The sequence below is a fragment of the Austrofundulus limnaeus genome, unplaced genomic scaffold, assembly GCF_001266775.1.
Source record: "Austrofundulus limnaeus strain Quisiro unplaced genomic scaffold, Austrofundulus_limnaeus-1.0 Scaffold27, whole genome shotgun sequence".
In the NCBI taxonomy this organism is placed as follows: domain Eukaryota; kingdom Metazoa; phylum Chordata; class Actinopteri; order Cyprinodontiformes; family Rivulidae; genus Austrofundulus; species Austrofundulus limnaeus.
In genome coordinates this window covers 2709035-2732330 of record NW_013952429.1, presented here as the reverse complement: position 1 = coordinate 2732330, position 23296 = coordinate 2709035, and the positions used below count along the sequence as shown (strand labels likewise).

Below are 23296 nucleotides of genomic sequence, written 5' to 3'. Positions count from 1 at the left end.
TGTTATTAATCCTACTTCTCTCAGCTGTTTTTAGATTTTGTGTAGTGAGATTGTTTTTATAGTTTTAGGTGTTTCTTCCAGGCTTTGTTTGTCTTAGTTAGTCTGTAACCGCCCCTCAGTAGATATTATAGGGGTAGTTCAGGGTGGAGAAAAATACAAAAATCTACATCCAATGAATGTTGTACCAACACCATTTATCTGCCTCTAGATCTGAGTCTTTCCACTTCTCACCCTTTTTACCTTTTGCATGTGTTTTCTTAGTCATTGTAAGAATTTCCTTATGATATGCATTTTACTGTTTAATGACAATAAAGGCATTCTGTCCTCCTGTAGTCATGTGCATCTTTATAAAACTAAATTTATTTTTTTAAATAACCCTTTAGTTTATGTTTCTGGCAATTCACTGCAGCAACTGCCTTGTCTGAGCTGCACAACTCTGTTAAGTATTGTTCATAGAGTTCAACATCTGAGTATCATTTAAACACATTTCATTAATGACACTTGTTTAGGACACAAAAATCCCAGTTTATCATCAGATTTTTTTGTTGGGGCATTTATTAAAAGAGATTAAGATAAATCTCTATCTGTAAAATATTTTTTGGAGGCATTTAAAGCTGCAGGACTATGTTTTGTAACCCATCATATTATCATGCACCCAGATAATTCATCCTTTCTGTTGAGATGGATTTGAACTCATCTTCTTGGCGATTTGTCAAGGATGACCACCTCCAAAACCCAACGACAGATGGATGCTGCAGAGAAAAACCACTTCAGAACATTTGTGTGTACAAAAGACACAACGGAACAACTGAGGCTGAAGAAGAGAGCAGTAGCTTCAGGACACGAGTCTAATCTGGTTTAGTAAAAGTGTCCTAAAAGCAGGGCCGGGATCATCAGAGCGCATTGAAAATCAAAGCAGAGGTGATGCTGTGCTTCTCTTTCACAATGCAAATTTGGGATAGCGGGGGTGGGGGAGGCAATCAGGAGGATTTGTGACAAACAAAAAGATTTTTTTCCATGTGTATTTGTGTCATTTCTTGTTCAAATCAACCTCAAAAGTACTTCTGAACAAAAGAGAAAATATTTCTGTCATGTAATGTAAAGCAAAAAGGTTGATRTAGTTGAAAAAAATTGGAATTTTTTTCAATACGCAGAACAAATGAAAGAATAAAATCCTTCGAAGTGTTTGATGTTCATTTTTCCAAATACGTCTAAAAAAATAAATTAACAGTGAAGCTAAAATATTATGCTTTTATGACTGAAAGAATTAATTTAAAAATTAATTTTTTATGTCCTCCAATATAAAACCTTAAGGCAAAAAGATTGTGGACCCATTTCAGCTAAACTTCTGCAAGAATCACAACCAAAAGTAATGAATATTTAAAGGCTGCAGTTGTGTGTTTGTRGATGCAGCATGCTGTTTCACTTATCTTCTGATAATGGGAGCTTTGGTCAGATAGGTGGAAATAGCTGCTTAAGCTGGCCTCTTCCTGCCAAACGTTTCTGCATATTTTGACACCATTTTCATGAATCTGTGTAACAAGTCATCTGGCTGCTAAGGTTAGGATTCTGCACCAAGCAGATGTCACTGAGGATTATTTTCTTGTGAGAGGCAATGCATCTTTAGCAACCCAAAAGATGTCACATCGCTTCCTACATATGGCTCTGCAATAATACAGAGGAAATAAGGGCACTTCCTGCTGTTAACCTACAAAAACAAAATAGTTCTATGCTGAGATTATTAGATAAACCTGCACCAAAAGTCAGTGGATTTCTTTTTCTTTTTATTCTTTCTCCTATTTTTGTACATTCTTAAAGTAAAACAAATTAAAACATTTGACTTGTTCCCATGTCTATTCTCCCAATAGAGGAAAAGAAATCAGCTCATAAAGTCAGAGTATGCATGGATGTGTTTGTCATGAGAGAAGAAGATGGGAAACTGTTATCAGGGTTTCGATAACCATTATCTGTGTCTGTTTCTGCAGAGACAGGGAGGATTCACAGACAATAGCTGCTGTCTATCTCTTATAGACATCCTGTCATTTTGTCAATGAACTATTATTACAGTAATTTTTCATGAGTAACCTCTGTTAGGGAAATGCGACACAATTTAGTTTCCCTTTTAAATTTGTGAAATTAGCACAAGAGTGAAAGAGGTCACATGTGGAGCCATGAAGTCCCATCATCATAAAAGTTGGCATCATMTCTCCCATTTATCATTTACTGCTCGCTATTTACTCATTTACCTTGTGTGCGTGGCTTAAATTGGCTCAACAAGGTGAGACTGGAGGGAAATTCAGAATATGTGCAGAATATGTGTGGCAGCGCTGCAGCCACAGGCGGAAATTTTACCGTGGCGACAGCAGGCTGTCAGGAGAAGCATCTGGACTGGAAAATACCACAAGCTGAGAGCAGCCTGTCCAAAAGTCTCCATAATTTGTACCGATAAAAAAAAAGCATTTTCTATTTACAGATGCAACCTTWTAGTTTTGATCCATCGCTTTTCCACAGTGTGATCAAGCAATGAGGAAAAATGCTGTGGTTTTCATTTAACGTTTTGTTGCACATTTTAATGTTGATGGAAAAATAGCTCATAACACTGCTTTTCATTGAAAGGAGAGCAGGTTTTTTTCCTCTCATTATATTTTGATTTATGTTTTAATTAAATGTCGTTGAGATCAACTGTCTCAAATATAGAGAGTGATGAAAAACAATTCAAAACAAAACACCATGAGTCTGGTGGAGTTTTGTTCTATGTCTGAGTATTTTTTCATTTAGTAAAACTTTCCCTGGTACCTGCATGAAAACAGTCAGCAGTCTTTCTGCATTTCATCTTGTAAGAACATGTATAAGAAAAGRCAATCTGAGTGGCACTGAAGGTCAACAATCACTATAAGGCAAAATTTATATTTGGCATCTGTCAGATTTCAACGCCATCATCTTGTCATCCTTTTGACAGAATGGCAGAGCAGCACTTACATTTCCCTCAGAAGTCTACATGTAGACAATCAACCCAGAGGCAAAAAATACAGCCAGCTTGAATCAGCATACACAGTCAGGTCCTTCTTGCCTCACAATACAGGAAGAGTTCATACCCTTGAAGAAATCCAATCACAACATGTAATCTAATAATAGTTTTGTGTGTCATTATTGATAACATTCAGCAGGAAAAAGGAAAACAGAATGTGAAAAAGATTTGTTCTGCAGGAAAATTACCTTGGACAGTTCATAAAGAAGAAATGAACATAAATCTAATCAAAAGGCCACATTGGTACAGTGGAGTCACGACACAGATAAAGCAGTTACAAGAGTAAGTACAGGGAAAAAAAGGCTGGTGGGGCTAAAAATAAACATGGTATTAATTCTGTGAGGATTCAGTTTCTAGGTTTCTTTTTTAAATAATCATCTCTCCACAGTTAAGGAGCAACAGGTGCTCTCAGTCATCCACATCTGTGGCCATCGGATCCCTACCTTGTGTGCAGCTTGTGTGAGTGGTTCTCATTAATCCATGCTTGGAACAACTCAACTTCATCTTCTCGACTGATTGATTGTTGTCAACATCCTGGTTTCATCTTAACCTTCTCAYCTTCATGTGGTCCAGGAACACCAGAGTCCTCCACGCCTCCAAAGCCTGAAAGAGAAAGACCGACACCATAAGCCTAACTACTTCCTGGTAGCCTAATAAAAACCGGACCCTTGTCCTCCACTTTGTTTCGTACGAGGGTCTGGACTCTCGGCTATAGAGAAGTTATTCTTGCTGGAGGCGTGGCCACTGCTGAAGTTTAAAATGATTGGATCGGTTGGCCGTGACATATGTCGCTGTGAAGGGGGCTAAGCTCAGAAGCTAACCGGAAATCGCGTGCGCTGTAAACAACCCTACTGAGAGGAGAAATATAACGAGCCGAATGAGATGGCTGTAAATGAGAGCTGCTGCTTTGTCAGACAAATTTAATTTAATTTGGAAGCCTTATCAACACGGACTGGCTTCATTCACTTCCTCCACTGYYGTATGCTAAAATAACTAGCAGACACTGCGCAGAAAATTAACGTTCAAAACTTCTCCTTCTGTTTGCTGATTGGCCCAGGTAAAATAAACTACAAGCAGACACTGCGCAGAAAATCAACATTTTGTTCTCTGATTGGCCCGGACAAAAATTCATCCATTGATCCATCCATCCATTTTCTTCCGTCTATCCGGGGTCGGGTCGCGGGGGCAGCAGCTCCAGAAGGGAGGCCCAGACCTCCCTCTCCCCAGCCACTTCTTCCAGCTCCTCCGGGGGAACYCCAAGGCGTTCCCAGGCCAGCCGAGAGACATAGTCCCTCCAGCGTGTCCTGGGTCTTCCTCGGGGCCTCCTCCCAGTGGGACGTGCCCGGAACACCTCACCAGGGAGGTGTCCAGGAGGCATCCTTACCAGATGCCCGAAGCACCTCAACTGGCTCCTCTCGACGTGGAGGAGCAGCGGCTCTACTCTGAGTCCCTCCCGGATGACCGAGCTTCTCACCCTATCTCTAAGGGAGAGTCCAGCCACCCTGCGGAGGAAACCCATTTCGGCCGCTTGTATCCGGGACCTCGTTCTTTCGGTCATGACCCAAAGCTCATGACCATAGATGAGGGTAGGAACGTAGATCGACCGGTAAATCGAGAGCTTCGCTTTCTGACTCAGCTCTCTCTTCTCCACGACGGAACGGTACAGCGCCCGCTTTACAGCAGAYGCTGCGCCAATCCGCCTGTCGATCTCCCGCTCCCTTCTTCCCCCATTCGTGAACAAGATCCCCAGATACTTAAACTCCTCCGGACAAAAATTCTCCCGAAGAAATCCTTGTCTGAGAGAAATGCCATACGGAGCAGTGAAGAGAAACTAGAATTGAGTGCAASTGCGTAGGAAGGCAAGGGCCAGGCTAACTTCCTGGCTGTGAATTACAAAGTATTCAAATGATTACCTGAGACTTATCATTTCTCTCCAGATTTACCAGGTCCAGATCCCCCCTTTTTCCCCTTTAACAATCTCATTAGTTTTGTGACTTTTGAGCTGTCTAATTTTTACTGCTCTTACTCCCACAATCAGTCCCGTTCCTAACTAATTAGGTGCCCCAGGCAAGAGTTTGCTCCCTGTAAGCAGTTGCCAGTTTACATACACAACCAATTCAAAGCTGTTAACAAGAAGTAGAGAAGTACTRTAAAAAYTTAGAAATAAACAAAAACACAGACATGAAGCTGTTATSAACTTGAAATGGACCTTTGTGAACTCACTCTCTCCGTACCTCACCAGGTAGAGATGACGACTCAGCAGGGACGAGCCTTTGTTCCTGACGCTGCATCACGGAGCTCCTCTAAGGTGGAGGCGACAGGAGGAGCGCTTGATGTAGCTGAAGCAGAGATATCTTTAGATGGCTCAAGATGAAGAAGTGGGATTCAGATATCTCAACAACACAACTGAAAAGAGAAGGAGTCTGTGACACCATCAGGTGTCAGACTAATAAAAAAAAGCTGATTCCAAGAATAAAAAATGAAAATCGGAGATGTGTGATGTTCTCTACACTGTACACGTAAATTAGATTTGATTCAGTTTTCTTGTCTTTACAGTGAAATGTTGCTGAGCAGAATGCAGCAAACCAGTAAACAGCAGTATAAGTTATAAAGCATTAACAGTGATATGTATCATAAATAACATACTATTATATTATACTGTAGTGACTAACAGCTATAGTCCATTTGAACATCAGTTTAATGTATTTAATAACAGTCCTGCCCTGATGTTGTGCACAACAATTATTCCCAGGATGCTCAGTTCTGCTCTGCTGTCCTACTCAGGAACAGTGGTACCCAGGGGAAACTCAAAGTCTGAGCTGGTGGGATGATGGAGAGGTGTTGCTTTATCCTCGAGGCTCGTTGAGGTTTCACACTGCTGGGTAACCAAACCAGGCGGGTAGAATGCCAGTCTGTGAGACAACGCCTCTCTCAAGGGAAATTTAGGAGGATCATGAGTGAGACTTGCTTCTCCGGAAAGAACTCTGACAAACCGATGGCAGGCAGGATTCTGTGGCAGACTGTTGCAGCCAGTGCATCACGTCTAATTGGGCACCAAGGACGTTTAGTCTGATTCAGAGTCCTGCAGTGCCATGTGTGACTGATCGACATTCTGCCCCAATAAAATGTCACAAACGTTGGGTCAAAACATTTCAGCAGCATCACAGGAGCTACTTTTTTCTTTTTATTCCTGAGCACATTTCTTTCTTTGTGTTTTAATAATAAATAGAAACGTATTTATCTCTGTGGGCTCTCCTAGTCCCAAAAGAAATAAAATRATCTTTTTGATGTTGTAAAGTGGTTTTCGTTCACATGAAAAGGATATTTCAATCATCGAGCAATATTTTCATCTCTAAAGGTTTATAACTTTTCATGCTGCAGAGCTGGACTGGTTTTCATTTTTGCAAACTAACGATGGCCTGTTTCACTTACACTGAGAGCTAGCTCATTTGCAGGGTCACAGAAAGAGCTTTCAGATGCAAATACCACACTTGAAACCAACTCCAGACAACGTACCTGCCCTAAGTGGTGGGACATAATGAAGTAGCAACCTGCATCTGTCCATGAAACTGCTTTTCAATCAACTCTGAAAGCAAAGGCTGCACTTTGAAGCACAAACTCTTCATTGAACAGTATCTTGATCATGTTTCTTGTCTGAAAACTTGTGTACTTTTTGTAAAGAGGTTATTTTTGATGTTGTGTCAGAGGTCTTCAACCTTGTTCTTTGTGACCCTCTGCATGTTTTAGCCATTTCCCTGCTTCTGATTCAAATAATTAAATTACCTGCTAAGAATTTCCTCAAGTTTAGAAGAAGTCTGTCATTCCGTTCAGTCAGATGTGTTGAAGCAGGAAAACATCTTGCAGGACAGCAGGTCACAAGGAACACAGTTGAAGACCCTCTGTTATACGTCATTGTGTGACAGCAAACCTCATTGCAATATGCTGCAACATACAATGCATACGTTTGGCACAAGTTACACTAATGCTGCTCATAAGCTCTCAAAAACACTGTCACCCTTAGTAAAAAGTAGTATACTTGAAGTTCATTTTAATACTTCAGTATAAGTTTAAGTATATCAAGTATGCTAGGCACCATGTGCTTGTAATGTACTAGAAAGTATACTGATTTAATACTTGTTCGTACCAAATTGGGACTTTTTTTGTTAATAAAAGTATACTTAAAGTACTGTTATGATGTCTAACAAGTATACTTCTAGGATTAAACTGGCCCACAATTATTTWATGAAAGCATACTTAGAAGTATACTGAAATTAATCTAAGTATACTTTTAGTTTGATCTTGAAATATACTACAAATAAATCAGTCTGTGTGAAAAATGTACTTTCAGTTTATTGCTAAAGTTGATCTTGACCAAAAGTTTAAACATAGTATAGACTAAGTAAACTTTTCGTATACTTTTAGTATAGTGTAAGATAAACTTGGTTTAGTATTTCTCATAAAAGTACATAAAACGCAAACTGGAAGTATACTCTTTTATTTTTAGTTTAAAATTAGTATACTTTTTGGATACTTGCATATATTACTTTTTGCTAAGGGCATACATAAGTCATGCATAAAACAGGGACAAGTTATGGATAAGTTACTCATTGGTTATATATTTGTTCAACTTGTTAACAATACGGCACAGAGACTGGTAATGTATGAAGGACATGATATGACCATGGTCATTTAAGAGGAGATGCAAACAAAGCATGGACAGTGCAAAAACTATGCCATCAATCCACAACCCATGTCTTAATTTGTAATTATTGGTTACTGTTGTTTTTTTTTTAAATGAGTGTTTTGAACTTCAGRGGAACCAGTGAAGTATCTTTCCATTCTATTTTATTCTAAATCGTTGGCGTCACATCAGATTCTTTACTTGCTGTAGAATWTGTCAAAGCTTGAAGAACCACATTTATTCAGTGGGTTGATTTTGTCTTATGCAGAGAGGCTGTGCAACACTGTGAATCATCCCTAAGCCTCTCTGAGTATCTTCATATTCATATCTGTCTGCTTTCCTCTGCAGCGAGAACAGTCAGACAAAAGATGCCTTTCCCWGGAGGTWCTCTTTGTCTGAAATTGTAATCAGGACTCAGCTCAAACCGCATTTTCTCTGCAATTCTTGCAGAACATCCAGTCTCAGATCACCTCCTCTCATCCTGAGGTGGTTCTAACACACACACACACACATACACTGATTTGAATGCTCCGCCATCATTGGCTGCCTGCACGTTAAGACTCCAACAGGCTATCTTCTTCCGATTGGCTGCACCCACAGCGAGGGGTAGGAGCTCTCACAAACAGGAATAAAAGGCTGAGTGTGGAACGACAAATATTAAAGAAACTTGCAGCAGCTGAACACACAAGACAAATCTGTGGAAAGATTGAAATTAGSTGAAYTGTTAAAAGAATAGATTTTTTCTTAGAATTGTGAGTAAAGGGTTGTGAGAGCAGAGAGATTAGTACACTTGGATCCTGTTGTGACTTTTTTCCACAGTTTGGTCCAAAAGACTCCAGCATCATGTCCTTAGAGGTGAAGGAGAAGACKCAGGTGCGAGTTGTGTTTCTGGGGTCCGCAGGGGTCGGCAAGACAGCTCTGATCAGACGCTTTCTCCAGGATACCTTCGAGCCAAAACACCGGCGTACCGTGGAGGAGCTGCACAGCAAGGAGTACGACATCGGTGGGGTCAAAGTCACCGTGGAGATCCTGGACACCAGCGGCAGCTACTCCTTCCCCGCCATGCGCAAGCTCTCCATCCAGAACAGCGACGCCTTCGCTCTGGTGTACGCCGTGGACGACCCCGAGTCCTTGGAGGCGGTCAAGAGCCTTCGAGACGAGATTCTGGAGATCAAGGAGGACAAGTACACGCCCATCGTGGTGGTGGGGAACAAGGTGGACCGAGAAGACGAGCGCCAGGTGTCCGCAGAGGACGTGCTGGCGACCGTGGAGATGGATTGGAACAACAGTTACCTGGAGGCGTCGGCGAAGGAGAACGCCAACGTGGTGGAGGTGTTCAAGGAGCTCCTGCAGCAGGTCAACCTGCCGAGTCGCCTGAGCCCGGCGCTACGCAGACGCAGGGAGACCTTTCCGAAAGGAACCGACTTTCGGCCACCTATGAACAAAACCAACAGCTGCCTCTTGTCGTAATGCGAGGCAGAGGAGAGGGATGAGGGAGAAATGTGGTACAACTCAGTTCTGTGGGACAGAGAGGAAAAAACAAACAAACCAAGGCTTCGGTCATTGCTGGTGTAAATAACCCGACTGTGATCCTGGACCAACAAAGACACTGTTTGGTTCTCAGCTGAGAGGAAACTAAGATCACATGATGATGTATGAAGTGAAATAACTCTGATGTGAAATCGACTGTAATTTTGTTGCCGCTTCGTTGGTGACACGCTGCTGGTGTTTAGATCAATTTATAGCTTTGAATTAAAAAAATATATATATTATTTAAAGAAATTAAAGCTGTTGCCATCAGATTGTTTCCTGCCAGAGTATTTACACAGTACTTGTCAGATGTTGTGCTAAACTTGTATTTTTTGTGGTTTTTTTTTTTGTAATTTAGTAATTCACATGTAGCACATCAAATGTTTACAGTTTTTTTAAATTGTTATTTTATATTTTTTGTGATACTGTTTGAATAAAACATAAATGCACTTATCAATTTGTAACTCAAAGTTGTGTTTTTAGGTTGTTTTTCTAATGTAATTTTTTTAATTACATCTCTGAACAGTTTTTTTTTATGTAACCATTTATCTACAAATGTACTGAACATGAACTCCTAATGTAAATGTGGAATAAAAGACAAAAGAACAAAATGTGTGAAATTGTCCTTTTTTGTACCTAGATGGAGAAACTGCAACATTTCCCATTTAAATGCAGATAACAATAAATAATTTGCAGGAAAATGACACATTGATCATTAAATTTCATGTCATTAGTATAAAAAATTAGAATGTTTTAAAGACAAATTATTATATTTTCCAAAAGTTTGCTGTTTTCTTTTCTTAAGTTATATAAATTTCACTGTAAATCCTTCATCTAAAAGAGTTTCTTTACATAAATTAATTTTCATTTAAGTTTTTGAACGTTATGAACCTGAAAGAAAACAGGGTCAAAAATTGTAACAACTGACGTTAGCGCAATTAAAATTTTCAAAAACCTACATTTTTATGTAATGGATTTGTGAAAATGCTGCGTGCATTGATCATTTTATCAATTTCTTCAGCTATAGCTACATTTATTTCATACAGCTAAGAAAATAATCAAAAAAAAGCCTGAATGTAGTCTGCTGCAGAAAAATAGCTCCACGATGTTCACGGTTAGTTTGATGATCCTCATTTTGTTTATGAAAGTGATTCATTAGTTGTTTCTGTGCACCGACAAATCAAATTTCATTAAAGATCTCTGCTGCCACCTACTGGTGACATAAAACACTTCATTTAATAGTAAACATGACCAACTGCAACAGGTTCCACACTGAAGTAGGTCAAAGTGATTCAACTTATTGTTCATAACTAAATTAATGCCTTTATTGCTTCTATTATTACAGGCCTAAAGATAGATTTGCTGATTTGGTCCAAACTGGTTTGACGAGATTTAAGAACCTTTAAATTTACGCAGCAGCTTAAGAGTTTATTTCCAGTCGAAAAGCATTTGTACACAACTAAACTTGTAATTTTTTGACATGGTTCAATGTTCGGATGAGGCGAGGCGTGACACGAGTTGATGTGTAAACTGGTTGGTTCCTGACCTGAGAGAACAGCAGTTGATCAGAAAAAAACAAACAAAAAAAAAAAAAAAACGAACGACCTTCTCTTTGGATACAGAAAAATCAAGCTGTTCTTCAGTGAAGCTGAAATGGGCTCGTCTGCAGTTCCTGAAACTGAGCTGCATAGTTCCTCTGAACACAACCCAGGAGAGGCGGCTGTCGTAGCGCTCAGGTCCAGGTCCGCCCCCCTCTCCTGTCCGTCAGATCAGTCTGCACAAAGTTTCCTGTTTTAATAAGAGGAAGTGGCCGGGTTAACGTTTTGCGAGCAGTTCCTCTTTCAGTCCACATTTAAACATTCTTCCGCTCTGTGCTCTCGCTCAGTGGTGCAGGGAAGCAGACCAGCCAGCTTCAGTCACGCAGGTGTGTCAATTTGTCGTCTTCTTACACCCTTCTCTCTTTCAGGGCTCAGGTACGTTTAGGGTTTTCATGCATTGATTCATCAAATTACCTCTTACTTAGCGTCGTGAGGACTTTAACTGCAGTGATGGTGCGAGGGGATTTGGTCACAGCTGATGTCTCTGACCCTGGACTTGGTCAAAGCTCCTCAGCAGATTCTTCTCTACCTGAGGCGTTTGGAACAAGTTCAGGGTTTGAGACAGAAACACAGCATCTAAACATCATCTGCACATGAAGCTATTTATGTAATCTGCTTTTTTTAAACTCTAAAGCCAGTTTGACAATTTCTTTTGCTTCTGGGGCTGTAGAATTTTTCCTAATTTGCCATTAGACTGCTTTACGTTTTACAGTTGCTTTATCAGAACTAAAAAAAAAAAGAAATAAATACTGAAACTTATCACCCAAAATACAATCTAAAGACAGCACAACGCACACATCTTTTAGTTAGTTCACACATCTAAAATCTGATCTTTTTGATCTGCATTCTGAGTTTCACACTTCCTGATGAGTGCTGTGCTGTAGAATATACTGAGATCATAAATTAAGTTTTAAAAAACCCTTCTGAATGTCACACATTTACAGCTTTATAAGGATGAGAATCACGCAGGTGCAGCTGTACACTAGTTCACATCTTCTTCCTGCTTGTGACTGAAAGTGCGACTGAAAGTTTTCAGGCTCAGGTGCAAAGCCGCTGCTGAACGGAACGGTTTCTAGTTCCTGAAATTTAGCCACGCTTGTTCTCCAAAACTTATTTTTTACTCTTGATAAAACCCACTTGTGATGCTGTGTTACTGGTTTAAGAAAAAAAAAAACTATCAGCTAGGAGCAACAGCTTTATTCATGGTATTCTGCAGAGTATAAAGGCTGCATGAGATACATGTGCTATTTTTGTTTTCTTGTGGTAAAAAGCAGAAACAGTTGACAGTTTTCTGCTCATGGCTCACACAGAACATGTTCTATCAGCTGCACAAACAGGAACAACAGATTCAAACCATTTAGTTTTCAATCTGCTTGTGTGGAAATGTTTGCTTTGTGTGTGTATGAAGGAATGTAAATGTCTCCTGCGTGTCCTCAGTCGTCCACAGTGATGTTACGGAACAGATAGGACATGGACTCTCCGTTGTGGATGCGCCGGATGGCCTCAGCCAGGACCAGACTCACATCTACGGTTCGGATCTTTGGACACTGCAGCTTCTGCACCTCGTGAGGCACGGTGTTGGTCACCACCACCTGCAGACACCAAACAGAAGCGAAAAACTTTTGAAAAACTGTTAAAATAATAAATTTAAAAAACTTGAACCATGTCTTGTATTTTTTTTCTACTTTAATCTTTACTATTAAACATCAGTTTGGTTGAATAACATTGAATCACCACATATTTAAAATATAACTATTTATAATAACTATTTTTCTATCATAGGTACTATTATACATCTTCAGTGACAGAAACACCTTTAAAGACATTAAAAGTGAAACTCTCACCACTGTGTGACTTCTGTACCTCATCAATTGCAGACTCTTCTATTAGTGTGGGTGCCTCAGCAGACAGTAGTCCATGTGTAGCCATGACGTAGATCTTATAGGCTCCCCTCTCCTTCAGGATCTCTGCTGCTGCGACAAAGTCCTCCACGTCGTCTATGATGTCATCCTGATAAAGGGGGRAAAAAAGCAAGGTTTGAGAGTAAGAAATTGGAGGAAACAATATTCTGGGACTGCTAGAAAAGTACTTGATGGTTTAAATAAAAGCCTGACATTAATAAACCAAAATGACTCCCTAATTTGAAAACATAAAATGATGCTGTTTTAAATTCTGACTCAAATGGAAATGGGTGATATGTGTTCCTTTAAAAGAACAAAAACTTACAACAATGATGGCGATTCTGCCTCCAACATCTCCGACAACAGAGATGGGTGGTTTCTCCTTCGCCATCAACACTGGAAAACACACACGCTTTTTATAAACCAGGAAATAAGTGCACATTATTAGATTAAAAAAAACCACTGCAGGGTTTAAGAGTTCAGCTAAATCTGCAGCCGCTGGAAATAAAATATGAAATCCCCACTTGTGGTGAATGCTCTGCTGTTTGCTTCTTTTTAGAAAGTTTAGCTTTGAACACACCCACAAAAATAAACAAGTTGTAATTGCTTGACAAATTTTTTTCTACATTAAGTACATGTAAAAAAAAAACAATTCTGACAATAAAGAAAAGCTTTTTAAGTAAGTTAACTAAGTAGTTCTYATAAAAACAAATAAAAATGAGATGTGACATCAATTAATTTTTTTAGCTCAGCAGTATCGTGTGAAAAGTGTGAGAAATACGTCACATTTCAACACTATTTAAGACGACCTCAGTAAGCAGAGACATGTATAAATAGAGCTCTACAGTGGACTGAAGACATTATTCACCACTTGGTATTATTTCCAGGTTATTGCCTTTCAGTCTTGAATTTGAAAGGATTTTAAATTTGGTTATATATAATGGTGCTACACAAAACACTCCATATTAAAAAAAGGGAAATTCAGAGGAAAAGCCCGTTTAAAATAAACTAATAAATATAAAACGGAGAAGTGGTGCCTGCGTATGTTCTGTAAGTGATTGTATTGTAATTCAWCAGGATATAACTGTCTGATGCTGCCTTGAGACAGCTTTTGTTGGTTCTTTATAAATAAACTGAACTGAAATAAACAGTCTGGAAAATGTGCGACTCAACAGGAGCTAGAATAGAAACATGTACAACCCAGTTCTGTTCCGAGAGGGAGAACACAGGAGGAGATGCACTCCATTAGAGGAGGAGCAGATGGTGTAGGTGAGATGATGTCAGAGTCTACCTGCAGCATTTCACAGCTGGACAAGTCAACAGCTTCAGTGTTTGTTGCATATTTTTTGACAATGCAGGAAATTAACACAGCTACACTCTGGTTCATGACACAATATRTYGGTCTTAGGGAGCCACTRCCCTGCATGGTTTACTTGTTTTCCTGCTCCATACCTGATTCAATACCTCTTCAAGTTCTGCAAAAGCCTATTAATCACCCAATCCTTTAAATCAGGTGTGTTGGAGCATGCCCTAAACTTCTAGTCCCTACGAATCTGTTGAAGACATGCTACACCGTTTGTCTTACATGGCAGCTGCAGGCCAGGATGTCCTGTGGAGACTCGGGACAGAGGGGGAGACTGTCGACCGTCTGCCATGTCTGACTCTGAATGTTGTGCCTCCCCATGAATCACAGCCAGTCCGAGTCGCAGCCTCTCTGCATAAGACTGAGCTCTGAGACAGACAGACAGACCGGGGTCAGAGAAACTGACAACATAATAAGAAAACAATGAGCCAAAGAGAAATAGAGAAGTTTGCATTTCAAATAGGGCTGCCACAAAYGATTATTTTTATAATCGATTAATCACCGATTATTTTTTCGATTAGTCGACTAAACGGATCATACGTTAATTGAATATAAAACAYASAGCTTATTGCGCCAGAATGCAGCTGCTATTATATAACCATGGTTAGATTTTAGCTAYATGCTAACTAAAAATAATTGCTGTGGAAGGCAAGTTCTGCYYTGCAGATATTACACAGGTTTCTCTTTCATTTTCTTAAAATGATCCCACACTTTGAGCTCYGTTGTCAGGTAGCCATGATACCAGAGCCTGTCTGTATAATGTCTTGTGACGTCCACGGCCTACCCCAGTTACCACTACTGTGCATGTGTGTCAAGGACACAAAGGCAGATGTGGCAGTGGAAGSTGTCAAAGCAGTTTGGAGAGAAAAACAAAGTAAAGAACAACGACAAAAAAAAAAAAAGAAAATGATTAATCGATTATTAAATTAGTCATCGATTATTTTTATAATCAATTAGTCATCGATTAATCGTGGCAGCCCTAATTTCAACCAYGCAGCACTAAACCATTTGTTTATGCAACTGCCTTTGACCATCAACATTTTTTCCAGCCCTCGTTTGTTGAGTTTCCATTGTTGTCTGAGACACAGAATATAATGGGATAATGTAGTCGACAACATGTGTTACTCCTTCAGAATGAAGCACAGCTGAAGAGTTGCAGCAACATCAAGATATGAGTGGAGTCARACACAATAGACAGTTGAGGCAAAGAGATTCTCACACTAGAGGTGGGCGATACTGGGAATTTTGGTGTCGATCCGATACCAAGTAAATACTGTGYTAGAATCGCTTTTTTTGATWCCGATTCCGAGAGTGGGGGGCGGGGCTGGCGGCCGCGAAGATGACAGCGCCTGCTGCAATCAAAGCACGCWGGAGGAAGGGAGAACTGAGGAAGTGTAGAACTTMTTACTAGTCTACCAGCAGTCTACCAGCAGAACAGGTTCGAAGATGGACATTTGATGTTATTGTTTTTTTTAACGTCCTACAGGCTCTGACATGTTAAATAAATTTGAAACTGAGGTTTTGAAAAAAATCCATTAAACTTGAAAAAAAAATCAGTGAGATTTCTCTGTCCATCCATATACCTGCAAAATGATGGAAAGTCTGTGTAAATTATGGACAATCCGTACAACTTGACATGTATGAATTTTCCCTGAAGATTAATATTGTAAGGCCATGGATTATCTAAAAAAATGAATACACAAGTGTGTCACAAGAGTTTTTTTTTTTTAGTTTTCATCATCTCCCCTCCAATAAAGTTCTTCAGCTTTATCAGTGCATTGGTGCCTTCACATGGTTGACAAACAAGTTTGACTATGAAAACTGGTGTTGACATGCAAAAGTGGACCATTAGCCGATCGTTAGTGCCCTGATTATCACCTATTGTTGAAAGAGTCACTCCTGCAATAACACTATTGTAAGAGGGAGACACATTGACACGGAGGAGACCCCCCAGTGCTAAATGGCAGACAGCTTTCTTTATATCTCTCTCACCACTGCTGCTCTGATTCTGAAGCCTCTCCCCCAGCAGGGGCAGGGGGAGGGAGGGGCACTGTGCGTGCCTGTGCCGAGCGAGTGAGAAAGAGAGCSACAGAAGAGAGAGCTCAGAGCCAGAGACTAGCAGGAAATTACAACAAAGCAAAGCATCGATTCCTTACGCTGGTATCGATTCGATCCCAAGTACCATCTTGGTATTGATAGTATTGAGTACTTAAATCGATACGCCCACCCCTGCCTCACACAGCTACTTCTACCTCATGCATATTTAAGAATTATTAGAATTAGAAAGTTTTGATGGTTTTAAGAGTGCCGAATACCTCTTAGCAGCTGAAGGAGACTTTGCAACAATTACAGCATTCCTGTAATCTGGAATCTGAGGAGAGAAAAATATATATTTTAAACCCTAAAATCACAACCCTGGGCATCAATAAAAAAGAAAAAAAAAACAACACAATATCTACAGTTTACTGAAACCAAACCTGCTCCTGGATGTACTGGATCAGGAAATGTGAAGCTCTCAGGTTGTCAACAGGGAAGTTGAAGAAGCCCTGGATCTCCTTCTGATGAAGGTCCATGGTGATGATGTGAGTGAGCCCTTTAACATCAGAAACATGACATCCAAGTTTTTTAATAAATATGGCTTCAGATTAAACTGTAACATATTTAAAGTATAAATACACAAGTAAAAACTTGTTTTCAACAAGCTCAGAAACTGGACTTGGAATTGTAACGTGCACCCGGCTCTCACCAGCTTTAGCGAGCATAGAAGCAAGCAGTTTGCAGACAATAGATCCTCTCTTCCTCATCTTACACTGCTTGCTGTAGGGAAAGTATGGAATGACTCCGATGATGTTCTTGGCACATGAGGTCTTCAGAGCGTAAGCCATGACSAGCAGCTCCATGATGGCTGTGTTAACATCTCTGAGAAACAATACAGAGCCTATGTTGAAGTTGCAAGTCATAAAAATGCACAGGTGTGTGTTTTTATCTTCTGTAAGTCTAATATCATCACACTACCTCCTCATTGCTTCAGCGTTATCAATATGATAGGACGAGTTTAACACCAAATATTGAGGATGTTAGAATAAAATAATGGTTTTGTGTAGTGTGATTTGGTTTGGAGCWGGAGGCCATTAAAGTTTAAAACAAAGCTTAACCTTCTGTCTCACCTGGGAATGGTCTGAATAATAAAGATGTCCTGTCCACGAACAGATTCTTTGACATCAACTCTAGTCTCTGGAAAAAAAAAAAGAAACAAAAGAATGTGACTATTGGTTCAAATGCAAACTCAAGACAAAAGGACATTTTCAATGTGGAAATTCAGTTGTCTGGACAAGTAGCTTAGTGTTACCTGAATTGGACTCCTGATAAACCACTGATTTGCCCAACTCCACGCCCAACCGTCTGGGAAAGACAAGAAATAAAAGACAGACATCTTTATGCCGGTTATCGGTGCTGCCAAATCCTATCTGAGTTAGGGCTCATGGGGGTGGTGGCGCCCATCAAAACAAGATGAACCTAATTTAATCAAACRTAACTTCAAGATCAAGGTTTCTGATCAAACCATCTGTTGCATTTTGAGGGCTCCAMTAAAGCCTGTCAGGAATAGGGTTGGGCGATATTGGCAAAAAAAATTAATCACGATTAATTGTGGTGTTTAGCCGATAACGATTAATTTGACGATTAATCCCCTGGAGTCCCTGGACACCCTTATGTCCTGGTCACATGAACAATTTAGTGGGAAATATTTGCTCTTATAAAAATCTGTTTCAAATTGTCATAATTACAGATTTCAGACTTTACAGCAAATTTTAAATTGTGTTGATTGATAAATAACTTACAGACTTATTTTTTWAAAATGTTTGTAATACTTGAAGCAGAGAGGAGCACCGAGCAGACTGACAGGRGAAATATCCAATTAATCTGCCTGGTGGCATTAATYGTATTAATTGTCAAGTGCCAAAAAAGTAATCTATTAATGTTTTTCTGACGATTAATTGCAGACGATACGATTATGCCCAACCCTAGTCAGGAATACACAAAAATTATTTTGATAAAACGCAGAAGTTTCTGAAATTGATGAGGCAAAACCATTCTGTTAAACAGGCATCTACAAAACTATCAACGTTGATTTAAGTCAGGGGTTCTCAAACATTTTGGGTCTGAGGACCCCTTACAAGTGTGAAACATTTCCAGGGACCCCCTCATAAATCCCACGCTATTTTAGAAATAATTTACTGTCATTTTAACCCCTCAGTTTTATGAGAATATTATGTTTTTGTTTGGTTTAGTATGTTTGTTTTACTAGTGCATTGATCCTCATGTTCATTTTTCAAATAAAATCTAAAATAAACATTTATTGAAAAATTTTGARGACCCCCCYAAGATAAGCCTCGTGGACCCGTGGGGGTCCTGGGACCTCAGGTTGAGAACCTCTGATTTAAGTGGCAAAGTGTTGTTTTTTTATGATTTACACAAAGTAAAGAGTGGAATAACTTTTACAGATTACTTTGTACTCATCTCGATTATTATAAAACCCAGAAAAAGCAGGTTCAGTCACATGTTTAAAGAAGTTTAACTTACTCTGTGATCTTCTTGGCCAGCTCGGTGCAGGCTGTGCTGGAGTTGGCGGTGAAAACACGGTAGCCACTTCTTGAAATGTTCATTTTCCTCGTGTAACCATACGATAATCTAGTGGTCGAAGAACAAGAAACGAGAGACCTGTGACCCCCAAACCGTCTGATGGGCATGCTGGGCTCGCTGCTCTGGAGGCTGTGGTGTTCCTTTTTGTTTAGAAAAGCGGCGACACGATTTTCATTTCAAATTCATGCGGTTCTTAGCTCAGACTACCACCGTCGTGAAGGTTAAATTTAGAAAATGTGAACTGTGGATTTTTGTGTGTGTGCTAAACAGTGACTTAAAACAGAGATGGCAAATCTTGTTCCACGTTGAAGCAGCACTAGTGGGAGAAGAAGAAAAAAAAAGTACTGACTATGAGAAAATTGCTAGCAGATCGTGGAAAACCTAGCCGTGTTTCCCTAAATCCCCACTGGGGTCGTCGGGAACAGAAGCGTCCAGAAGTACGAACCAGAATGTTTTAAAGTTGTTTTAATTACTCTAAAAGATAGAAAAATAAAATACTTTACCAATTCGTTTACCTAAGACTATATTAAGCGACGTCCGAGTAATTTTACTCGGCATTTAAAGGCAACTATTTCTTTAGAGGTCGGGGAAAAAAACAACATGCGCTCACATTCATTGGATGTATAGTAGGAACTGACTTTCACAACAGCCAATCAGAAAGCTCCTTTTTCTTCTTCTTGAGATATTATTTCCGCAGATTCTATTTTTACAGCTTCTAATTACTGCCATCTTGTGGAGATTATGTTTATTAGATCTAGATAAAAACTAGTCTTCCAACTTCTCTTTTTTGGTAAAAATGTGGTAAGCTAAGGAGGTAAATTTGTGTTTTTATTATTAAATCAAACAAAAAGCGTCTTCAATCAAAAAAAAATTCAACCAAACAAAAAATAAATTCAATCAAAATTAATATTTTCAACCAAAAATATAATAATTTCAACCAAACTAAAAAAAGCAGTTTCAATTTAAAAAAATAATTTCAACCAAAAAAAATGTTTTATCAACCAAACAAAAATAAAACTATTTCAATCAAAAAATAAAAATAAAAAAACTATCAAAACGTTTTTTGCAAAAAATTAACCTTTTGGTTGAATCTCAAACTTTTGGTTGACGCTTTAAGTTTTTGGTTGACTTTCTAAGTTTTTGGTTGACTGTCTAAGATTTTGGTTGATTGTCTAAGTTTTTGATTGACTTTCTAAGTTTTTGTCACAAACAATAGCCTATTATGGGCTGTCTTAAATGTTAAGTATGAATTAGTAATATAATAATATACTAATTTCAAATATAATTTTCAATTAATAATAAAGCTCAGCTTGTTCTGGTTATTTTTTTGGATCAGCAACAGTGAACAATTGTATCAAAGATGGTAAAAGGCCAGCTGCTGTGGAAACTGAAACTTTTGTCACTAGTAAGCAGCACTTGTCAATGATAAATTAAAAAAACAGCAAGTTTAGATGAATGATGACCTTGGAAAGAGTTGAACTTTTAGAAACAAGTTTCCCAAGGATGATGATTTGATAAAAGAGAGAAAGAAAAAAAAACTTTATTCAGATGAAAACACGAGTAGCCTTCTGAAGCAGCTGCGCATACTTCCTGCCAGCGTCCGGCACTCAGCTTTTCCTTTTCTGTTCAACAGTTCAAACAGACAAAATCAACGGGCCAATCCCGCATTAGTCCCCTCATTTTTGAAATTTCAGCTCACTGTTCCTCTGTTTGATCTTCTTCTCACTTCCAGTTTTAGCCGTTTTCCTTCCTCTTTCCAGCCGTCTGTTTAGACGTCCACAGTCCGCTGCAGGTGGATGGCGGGCTTTTTTTTATTTTCAGCCTTTCAGCACCTTCTCTTTCAGCAGATCTAAAATCACCTGCCTCTCCTGGCTCTCCAGTTCAAACCTGCGCTCCCTCTCTGTCCTCTCTGCTTCCAGACGTTCTCTCTCCAGAGCGATCTTACCTGAAATTAAAATTATGTTTGATTAATGACACAATAAAAACAGCACAACAATCTGCAATCCCATAATGCGCTCCTATCTGTCTGTTATCCTTCTGCTTCTGCCAGGACTATTGAGCTCCTGTTCCCCCTCCAGCTTTAGACAACTTAAAGCTACCTTTACAAAAACTGATTAAATTTGGTTAAATGTTAAAAACTAAAATGTGCACAATGTTCAGAACAACTCTCAGCTGATGCTGCATCAAATTTCCCCTCAATATCTGTAAAATCGATTGATTTATCAACATTTTGCTGTGTTTGGTAAGGAGCAACAAAATCCCGTACTCCTTTGAATCTCCAGCTCCTCCCTGCGCAGTGCAAGCTCCTCCTCCCGAAGCCGTTGCTCCGCCTCCGAACGTTTCTCCAGGAAGCTGAGAATCTCCGAGTACGTCTGGCAGCAGCACTGGCACGGCCGCTTGGCTGTGGGCGCCGCCGAGAGCTCGGCCATTTGCTCGCGGTCGTCTTCTGCTTCTGCCATGAAGACAAGAAAAAAAATCACGAGCGGGAACCAGGAGAACAAATAACACACACACCGTCCAGGAGCTTGAACTCATGTACGTGTAGTAACTCGTCAAACGGTCAGGAACACCCGACTCTAATCAACGTGTTTAAAAYGGCACTCGTCACGTCGCTCATATCTGGTTTTCAAATTGCAGCTTGAGTAAAACTGTTCCGACCTGCAGGAATCTGTGTGATGTTGGGTTTGTCCTGTTCTGGTAGCGTTAGTTCTTCTAGAACGCGATTTCTTCGCTCTTCATCCTTTGAAAGAAACAGTCGAAATTAATTCTAACAAAAAATTAATTAATTAATTAAAAAAATACAAAAGAGCTTTATGACCATCTCATTAACAGTAAATATAAACTCAGCACAAAAAGTAAGGAAATTTGTGTTTGGTAGATGAATTTTTTGTTGTAACAATTCTAAACCCGAAAAGCCTGTTAACGTCCCGTTTAAATGGTGCCACATTTGTAAGGAACATGCATTTGTGGGATGAGCAGTAGAGCTGAGTCTGTGGGCTGCGCACGTGAAAAATTAGCCAAATCTTTGCCAAACAGTTTATTTTGCAGCATCACCTGGTACTTTGTGGCCTCACCACTGGCCACCAGCCCCTTCTCAGCCTCCAGCTCCAGAACCTCATGGAGCAGATCCTCCTTTTGGGCGTACAACCTCTCTGTCCCAAACCTGAGGTAAGACAAAAAAAAAAAAAAAAAAACCACCGCAAATCTGAACCCATGCAAGATCAGAACCGTGAACAATACGCCTTGAAATAAAGAGTACGGCTTTAAGGTTTGGACCGACTGGACCGACCTGCGCAGGCTGGGGAAGTCCTGCTTCTTGTAGTAGTCCAGCAGCAGCATGGTCCTCTCCCTGCACCTCCTGGCGTCCACCTCAAAGTTCTCCTCCTGCAGGGCTGCAGTGATGATCTCCCCGACTCGGGCCCATATCCTTCCTGAAAGAACATGCAACGTCCTTAAAAACCCCAAGAGCTGCAACTTAAAGATGTGTTTCCATGTAATAATAATAAAAAAAAACCTGGCTCTTTGGATCCAAACGGGTTCTGAGCGATGACCTCTCGCAGGAGGATGATGTCATGGCGAGCTGAGAAGCGCACCTGACGCTTTCGGGGCGTTGTGGAAGGGCATGAAACGGAAAACCCTGAAGTTAGAAACAGATTATTTATTTATGTTTGTATATTTTGTGTCATGTAAAATGTGTTAAGTTGTTTAAATAAGAACATTTTCTAGTTTCCTGCTTGCATCTGGATAAAGTTAGAGGTGCATCTCTTCCTGTCTAACCCTGTGAAAGTACATGTTATCACTACGTGTAGAAGCACTGACTCCTGATGGAGGCTTCCAGTGGCARCAGCTCTGATTCCTCCCGCAGAGGGCCAGCGGCCTGCAGCTACAGCTCAAACACAAGCCGGGTGCACAGACTCGGAGCTCACAGCCCCGCAGCGGCCTTGAACGCGTCACAGGAGGCAGAGCATGCGCACAGCACTCCTCACACAGACACACACGTAGCGCAGCGCGCAGGAGATGTAGTTATAAACCCTTCCCGTTGCGTGTTTTGGAACATATCTCACCGTTGTTGATCGGCACCTCCACCACCACTCGGTCCATGTTTCTGTCCAGAGCATCCGGGAACCGCCTGACGCGCGCGTACACGTCCACGCACCAGTACAGGTTCCACACTGACGTGTAACCCGACTTGGAAAGAAGGAGCCCTGCGAGGCGCTGCTTTGCTCTTTGACTCGTGCTTACTCCGTGCGACCACAAGGTGGCGCCAGAGAGCTGCTCTGCCTTTAGGAAGCGACTCAGCGCAAACAGGCTCACAGACTCTGCGATGATTTTATTTATAGCGTATATGTGATGAAAATCATTCAGTTATTGTAACTAAATGTATAATTGCATGATATTTTTTGCAGTTTTTGTAATGTGAAAAGTATAATAAAGTATTTCAAAAATGTTCAGCCTTATTTTGACATGTCTTTTACAATAAAAATGTTATGAATGAATGAAGAAAGAAAGAAAGAAAGAAAGAAAGAAAGAAAGAAAGAAAGAAAGAAAGAAAGA

At 40.1% G+C, this 23296-nt stretch overlaps 3 protein-coding genes across 6 annotated transcripts; 1 reads left to right on the top strand and 2 right to left on the bottom strand.

The window, feature by feature from the left end:
• Positions 1 to 8265: 8265 nt before the first annotated feature.
• rasd4 (rasd family member 4) lies at positions 8266 to 9845 on the top strand. The gene has a single exon (XM_014004843.1). The coding sequence runs from the start codon at positions 8553 to 8555 to the stop codon at positions 9177 to 9179; it is 627 nt and encodes a 208-aa protein (XP_013860297.1). The 5' UTR covers positions 8266 to 8552; the 3' UTR covers positions 9180 to 9845.
• A 2174-nt stretch (positions 9846 to 12019) lies between these two features.
• On the bottom strand, positions 12020 to 19345 carry prpsap1 (phosphoribosyl pyrophosphate synthetase-associated protein 1). 4 transcript variants are annotated; one of them, XM_014004989.1, is made up of 11 exons: positions 19258 to 19345; positions 18683 to 18790; positions 17451 to 17503; positions 17269 to 17335; positions 16848 to 17020; positions 16579 to 16694; positions 16417 to 16472; positions 14324 to 14469; positions 13064 to 13134; positions 12701 to 12847; positions 12020 to 12429 (listed from the first exon to the last, which is right to left on the bottom strand). In XM_014004989.1, exons 2-11 carry the CDS (start codon positions 18763 to 18765, stop codon positions 12271 to 12273), a joined length of 1071 nt encoding a protein of 356 aa, XP_013860443.1. In that variant the 5' UTR covers positions 18766 to 18790; positions 19258 to 19345; the 3' UTR covers positions 12020 to 12270. The 4 variants fall into 4 exon arrangements, with proteins under 4 accessions (XP_013860443.1, XP_013860442.1, XP_013860444.1 ...); XM_014004988.1 differs by having other exon boundaries at positions 19246 to 19320; XM_014004990.1 differs by lacking the exon at positions 19258 to 19345 and adding an exon at positions 19092 to 19211.
• A 917-nt stretch (positions 19346 to 20262) lies between these two features.
• si:dkey-45d16.4 (scaffold attachment factor B1) lies at positions 20263 to 23070 on the bottom strand. The gene is made up of 7 exons (XM_014004986.1): positions 22807 to 23070; positions 22257 to 22379; positions 22032 to 22173; positions 21797 to 21905; positions 21401 to 21482; positions 21009 to 21194; positions 20263 to 20687 (listed from the first exon to the last, which is right to left on the bottom strand). The coding sequence occupies exons 1-7, from the start codon at positions 22841 to 22843 to the stop codon at positions 20560 to 20562; spliced, it is 807 nt and encodes a 268-aa protein (XP_013860440.1). The 5' UTR covers positions 22844 to 23070; the 3' UTR covers positions 20263 to 20559.
• Positions 23071 to 23296: the final 226 nt, after the last annotated feature.

What these genes read in the sequence shown, in the direction of transcription:
- si:dkey-45d16.4 (XM_014004986.1), bottom strand. Translation starts at nt 22,843, where the DNA reads ATGGACCGAGTGGTGGTGGAGGTGCCGATCAACAACG. An exon ending in GACTTCCCCAGCCTGCGCAG is followed by an intron (nt 21,906 to 22,031) that starts GTCGGTCCAGTC and finishes GTCTTACCTCAG; the next exon opens with GTTTGGGACAGAGAGGTTGT. An exon ending in GTGAGGCCACAAAGTACCAG is followed by an intron (nt 21,483 to 21,796) that starts GTGATGCTGCAA and finishes TTTCTTTCAAAG; the next exon opens with GATGAAGAGCGAAGAAATCG.